The sequence below is a fragment of the Vigna radiata genome, chromosome 1, assembly GCF_000741045.1.
Source record: "Vigna radiata var. radiata cultivar VC1973A chromosome 1, Vradiata_ver6, whole genome shotgun sequence".
NCBI lineage: Eukaryota > Viridiplantae > Streptophyta > Magnoliopsida > Fabales > Fabaceae > Vigna > Vigna radiata.
This window is the reverse complement of record NC_028351.1, coordinates 17,307,243-17,314,403: the sequence shown is the minus strand read 5'-3', so window position 1 is coordinate 17,314,403 and position 7,161 is coordinate 17,307,243. Positions and strand designations below refer to the sequence as shown.

Sequence of the window (7,161 nt, the reverse complement as noted above, 5' to 3'; positions counted from 1 at the left end):
CGGATTTTGGATGCGGGAGCTCCAACTTATCAAATCTGGGGTTTATCTTTTCATTCTTTTCATTGTTTTCATCTAGTTTCATCATGTCTATTGTGAACTAAACCTCCATTGTTGTTGGGGAAACGATGTAATCCTATTGAAACTCTCATATATTGAATTGATGCTTTATTCATATGCTTTCTTTTATTAATTGTTAGAGTTTTTCCTCCATTATCTTTGCATGCTTTGTTTAAGACATTACTCAATAGCATGACCTTTGATTATATCTATATGGACACATGTAGGTAGATCTAGACATGAGGGAATTCTCTCAGGAACAACATTACCTAGACATAGGGATAGGAAGACTGATTGCCTTTAACCTTCTATGTGAATTGTTAAGCCCCTGGCAAGTGTACCAGATCGTATCAAGTAATAATAGACAGTAAGTCCAAGATCATTTCCCAAGGGACTCTTAGGCCTTATCTTTCATGTAAATTGATTTCATAAGACTTGAGTAAAAATTGAATTTAGGGTTTTGAATGCAAAATCTAAAATAAACATGCAAATACAAATTGAATCAATTGGCAAATAAAATATATGTATGAATAAGGTTGTTTGGGTTTACAATTTCATCCTTATCCACCCTCTTATATCTACTATTCTTATTAGATTCGCTTTATTATCAACGTCGTGCAACTTTCTAAATTACTCAAAACCCGATTCCTCGATGAAGAGAACCTATTACCAATTACTAGTTGATAATGGTCTAAAAACCGTTATTTTTATACTTAAATTTGATATCAAAATACACCCTTTATGGCTTAGAATGAGCTTAAAATCAAGTAAAACACTTAGTTGAGTCATGAGAGAGTCAAAAGTTGGTTTTAGAGATATTATGCTTGTTTTTANTTTATGGCTTAGAATGAGCTTAAAATCAAGTAAAACACTTAGTTGAGTCATGAGAGAGTCAAAAGTTGGTTTTAGAGATATTATGCTTGTTTTTAAATTTTTTTTGCAGGGTTATGATGAGAATTGAAGAAGGAAGTAAATCAAGGTGGACTTAGACTCGTGAAAGAAGAAGAAAAAGGATGAAAAGAAGAGTCAAAGGGGCCGCTGAGCTACATTCCCCCCAGTTCATGACATTATTGTACGTTCTCATATCAATAAAGACAAACAACATTTACCCTGGGGGGAATTCCTTGATTATGCTAATACCGCCTAGGGATAAGGGTAGGACGATCAATTGTATTTTGCTTCCATATATTATGCATTATTAATTACTATGGGAGGCTAGGGATAACAAGCCGGTAATTAGTAATAGGCTCTTTTCACCAAGGAATTGGGTTGAGGGTAGATTAAGAAAGTTTGCATGACAATATGATAAATAAACGAATTAGATAAGAAAAGTAGACATAAGAGGGTGGATAAGATGAAATTGTAAACCCTAACAACTCCATTCATTCATAGTTTCTTTAGCCAATTGATTCACTGCATTTGCATATTTACTTTTGTTTTTGCATTAAAAAAAAAACCTAAATTCTATTTCTTCTCAAGTCTTATGCAATTGGTTTACATGAAAAGTAAGGCCTAAGAGTCCTTTGGGAAATGATACTTGGACTTACACATTTTATATTACTTGATAACGATCTGGTACACTTGCCAGGGACTTAACACTAGTTTACCATTCCTAGTCTCCCTAGTAATTACCAACGCCCTAAATACAAAACCTTAAAAGCAATTGATCATCCTACTCCTACTCCTAGGCAGTATTTCATAATCAAGAGAATTCTAATCAGTTCTAGACTTCCTCGTATGTTCCCGTATCGACAAAATCAAATATCATAACACCGAATGACTTAAACGATGTAAGCATTAACATCAGAAAAGAAAACCCAAACAATTGATAATAAAAGCATGAGAATATAATAAGAAATTTGATACAAGAGAGTTTCAAAAGGACTACATTGTTCCCCAACAACAAAGCGATTAGTTTACCATGGACATGGTGAAACTAGATGGAATTAATAAAAAAGATGAAAGAGTAAACCCTAGATTTGATAAATTGGAGCCTAAGCATCCAAGAAACCGCCTCCAAGGAGTGTAGAAAGTGCTCTGAAGTCTTCCACTGCCAAAAGATTACTCTGAGGGTCGCACTGGGGCTATTTATAACGGAGAAAAGTAAGAGAATTTTGGCACAAGCCCATCATTTAGGCGCTCAGTGCCCATTTGACCGCTCAGGCGAGAAACAATGGCTTCCTCCTCGAAGTTGGTTCTCAACACTGGAATTGGCTTTGAGCAGTGGACCTTACTCATCTTTTGCTTCTTTTCTCATCATTTCTTGAGTCTAAGTCCTCCCTTCTTCACTTCCATCCTTCAATTCTCATCAAATTCTGTCAAAACAATGTAAAACAAGCATAGCATCTCTAAAACCCACTTTTGACTCTCTTGACTAAACTAAGAGTTTTGCATGGTTCTAACCTCATTCTAAGCCATAAACGGTGTGATTTGATATCAAATTTAAGTGTAAAAATAATGGTTTTTAGACCGTTATCACAAATGTAATGCATGAACAATTGCTAGGGAGACAAGACATTGTAAACTAGTAATTAGGAGTAGGCTCTTTTTACCAAGACATTGGGATTAGGGTAAATTAGAAAGTGGCATTAACATTAATGAAAAATTAGAATTCGTAAATATATGAGAGTGGATTAGGATAAGTCAGAAACACCAACTACACCATTCATCCATATCATTCAACTGTCAATTGATCAACTTTTGCATGTGCATGTTTAACTTTCATTTTTGCATTCTAAACCCTAAATTTCGTTATTCAAGTCTTATTATAATCAACAAATCAAAAGAAAGTCTAGGCCTATGAGTCTCCAGGGAAATGATACTTGGTCTTACTACGATTCGGTACACTTGTCGGAGTCTTAACAAGTTTTTGGCGCCGTTGTCGGAGACTCGTGGTTTAAGTATTCTAGTAGTGTGATTATTGATTAACTTTGACTTGATTTTTTTATTTATTTTTGTTGTATCTGTAAAAGTGCTTTTTAGGGTTTTGTTTCTTGTGTATGCAAGATACAATTCGTACTAGAAGCAAGAAAACATCGGAACCTCTTCTTGAAGGTTTAAGTGAATCTCGAAGGAGAAGGAGGATTCGAACATCTAGAGAATTGGTTCCTTCTCCTGAGACATTGTTGCAACTCTCACCACGAGCATCTAACTAGAGCACAAAAGAGATGGCTGAGGACTAAGCTCCTAGGAGCGCACTTTGGCGGATGCTACCATTATGGTTGGCCCTCAACATTTTAACAGCATTGAAAGGTCGGGGATCAATGCACTGAGTATGGAGGTGAAACCTGTGTTGATTCATTTGGTGTAGAGCAACCAATTTCAAAGGTTGTCATCTGAAAGTCCATATGATCATCTCACCACATTCAACGAGATTTGCAATACGGTTAAGATCAATGGTGTGCTGAATGAGGCTATTAAACTTAGCTTGTTTCCTTTCTCATTAGGAGGCAATGCTAAACTGTGGTTGAACTCATTCCTAGAGGATAGCTTTACAACCTCGGAGGCTGTGGTGGCTAAATTCTTGAACAAATATTTTCCACAATCAAAAATCAACAAAGGTATGTTGGAGATTTCTTCTTTCAAGCAAGGCATGGAAGCAACCCTAGGCCAAACATGGGACAGATACAAAAGCTTGTTGAGAAAGACGCATGTGCATGGTTTTGATGATACAGTTGTAGTTCTTTCATTCCTTGGAGGTCTTGGCACTCAAACAAAGCTTATGCTAGATGCCTCAGCTGGAGGTAATATTAAGCAAAAGACTGCGGAGGAAGCCTATGAGTTGATAGAAAGCATGGTGGCTAATGATAATGAAACTCATAGTGAAAGGGGCGTGCTACTACAACAAAAGGGAGTTCTTCAATTGCCTACTTAAGATGCCTTGCTTGCACAGAACAAGCTTATAAATCAACAATTGGAGAATCTGACAAAGACTCTTGCTCAACTGCCTAGGGAGCTGAAGAATATTTCACAAGTGCAACAACAACTCTGTGATCGTTGTGGTGGTGACCATATTAGTGGTCAATGTGCTTTTCTAGAGGAGGCCCAAGAAGAAGTCAACTACATGGGCAATCAATTCCAATACCGCCAAGGTAATTAGAACCAAGGGTGGAAACCTCACCCAAGCATGGCTCATGGTCAAACCAGACAATCTAGACAAGCAAGAGGCCAATTCAATAGACCACAACAACAACCATCAACACTATGGCAATAGGTATCTGGTTTAAATAACAGTACTAGCAGGTTGGAGGAGATGTTTGAGAAAATTATGCTGGAGCAAGACTCCACCATAAAACACAACGAGGCTGGCTTCAGAAATTTTGAGATGCAGATTAGTCAATTGGCTAAAAGGTTGGAGGATAAAGCAGATAATCAATTTAGGGCTAATATTGAGGTTAACCCTAAAGAAGATTGTAAGGCCATAGTGAGTGTTGTTGAGGCAAGAGTGGGAGAGAAAAAGGAGAGTGTTAAGTTAGTGAGGGAAGAAGAAAAAGAAGAGAAAATATGTGAGGGGGGACGAGAAAAAGAAGAAGAGAAGAGGGGAGAGAAAAAGAAGAAAAAATAGAAAAAGATGAAAAATTCTTCCTTATCCAAGAGGGTGTGAGACAGTAGAGAGAATATGTGAGCCCTTTAGAGAAATCTTCAATTAATTGGAGATTACTATACCGTTGACTGAAGCATTTCAACAGATTCCTGTTTATGCTAGGCGTATCAAGCATTACCTTGGTGAAAAGATAGATTTTGATAAGAAATTTAATGATGAACAGGGAAGTTGTAGTGACGTGTTGGAGAAAGTAAGTCCTCCTAAAGTGAAAGATCCAGGAGGTTTCAAAGTTCCTTGCACTATTAAGAGTGTGAAGATAGGGAAAGCCCTACTTGATTTAGGGTCAAGCATTAATATGATGCCCCTATTTATGCTAAAAAAGATTGGTTGTCTCCGATTGAAGCAACCAAAGGTATCCTTGATAATGGCAGATGGATCATCAAAGAAACCCTATGGTGTGGTGAAGGATGTTGTGATGCGCATAAGAAGGCTTAAATTCCTGGTTGACTTTGTGGTCATGGAGATGAAGGAGGATGAAAAGATCCCTATCATTCTTGGAAGGTCTTTCATGAAGGCGGCTAAAGTAGTCATCAATGTGGATGACGGGTTGATTATGATGTTTTTAAAGATAAGAAGATTCAAGTTAAGAAGATAGGTCACAAAGCTGCAAGGAAGGTTGCTCCAATGGCTAAACCTAAATCTGCAAAGCCGATTAGCAAAGGTAAAAATTGTGTTTTAATGTAGGTTAAGGAAGAAGATAAGGTTAATAAAGGAGGAACGACTCACTTTGACCTAAAGGATGCATAATTCAAGCTTGGTACTCTTGTGAGATTCAAGAAAAAGCTTTGGGTTGTGAAAGCTTTCAAAGGGAATGGAGTGATAGAGATTGAAGCTCCATATTCTAGAAGAGTCAAGAAGGTGGATCGGAAACAGTTAATGAATTGGTGTGATGAAAGTAAAAGAGACACCAACATGGAAGATGGAACGTGAGCTTATTGGGTCAAGCTAGTGACATTAAAAAAGCGCTTAATGGAAGGCACCCCAGTGACTTAAAAACATTATTTTTTTTCTTTTATTTTATTTTGATTATGTAATTTTCGATATTGTTGAACACTAATTATTGGGTAGCATCTACTAAGGGATGCTAAAAAGGTTAAGTATCTACTGAAGGATACAGGAAGGTACACCTACTGATAGGTGTTGGTAAGGTTTGCACTTACTGATGAGTGTTAGAAAGGTTTGGGTCAGGCTCGTGACGTTAAACAAGCGCTACCTGGGAGGCAACCTAGTTGTTTGATTTATTTTTGCATGTTTTGATTTTATTCTAGTGCATATGTGAGTGGAGTGAAGGGAAATTGCATAAAAATTGAAAATTGAGAGTTGAATGTGAGTGGAACAGGGTTCATGAAGCTATAGGTGAGCCAAAAGGGAGGAATTCCAAAATTGCTCCCATCGCTCAACGGTACCTAACACTGAGCGGTGGAGTTGCAGATTTAGAATGTGGCTTTTAAGTTGGGCCAAACATGGTTGGCCCATTGCGCACTTTAAACACTCCTTAGGGGTCGCCCCAGTCCTCTCATTCAAATTCCCACACTCTCTTTCACTCTTTAGCACTCTTCTAAGTTACTCCTCTCACTTCTCCTTTATTCTCACTTCTAAAAAACACATCCTTCATCACTTTTTGCATCATTCCACCATCAAAGTTTGGGGTTTTTGAGAGAGTATAGCATTTGGGTCTCATCCATCATCAATCAACAAGCACTTTTCTCACATTCAAAGTCTCTCCACCCAAGTAAGTCATACATTTTACATTCTATTGTTTTCAAAGCATGAATTTGTATGAGAATGATTGTTCAAGCATGAAAGATTAGGGCTTTCGATTTTTATGAATGATTAAGTGAAATAATTGATGTTTGGACCGATTAAAATATGAGTGTGGTCTAGAACTGTGACATTTTCATTTGGGTGGATAATAGAAGCACTTAGGGGTGATTTTGCAAAAACCTCAACTGATAGCGTTGAGCGCTAGCCACTGCTGAGCGCCAGCTTGCAGATTTGGTTTTGGTAATTTGTCTGTGTAGGTGACGCTGAGGGGGATGGCTTCCTCATCGGGCATAGAATCAAGACAGATGGAACCAAGACAAGGGAACCAGACAAATTCTACTATAACAGGTTCCTTTCCAGAGGGCGTGAGAGGCTGATGGGTGTCGCAGCCCACACAAATTTAAATTGCAATTAGGAATGCAGTATAAACTAGGTAGTGACTCCTAGGTCGTCTCTCAAGGACCAATTTGCGGTTCAAAAATTAAGTCAGACACGAACGGGGGGTTTTGAAATTGTTTTGTGGAAACACAAATGAAAACAAAATTTAATTACGACAAATATAGAAATTTAACGACGGAAACGCAAACAGTACTGTAAAAAATATGGAATCGACACGGAATGAAAACAGTCAGTCATTAACCTAATCACAATGTTTCCCATCACTGATTATCAAAATATAGTTGCTACTCAGACCTCTAATCCAAGAGAGTTAATCGACTAAGCGACAGTTAAATCTG

The 7,161-nt window shown here is 37.6% G+C and overlaps 1 protein-coding gene across 1 annotated transcript; it reads left to right on the top strand.

The window, feature by feature from the left end:
• The first annotated feature begins 3,649 nt into the window (after nucleotides 1-3,649).
• Nucleotides 3,650-5,255, top strand: LOC106758412. The gene is made up of 4 exons (XM_014641342.1): nucleotides 3,650-3,910; nucleotides 4,095-4,148; nucleotides 4,271-4,495; nucleotides 4,746-5,255. Exons 1-4 carry the CDS (start codon nucleotides 3,650-3,652, stop codon nucleotides 5,253-5,255), a joined length of 1,050 nt encoding a protein of 349 aa, XP_014496828.1.
• Nucleotides 5,256-7,161: the final 1,906 nt, after the last annotated feature.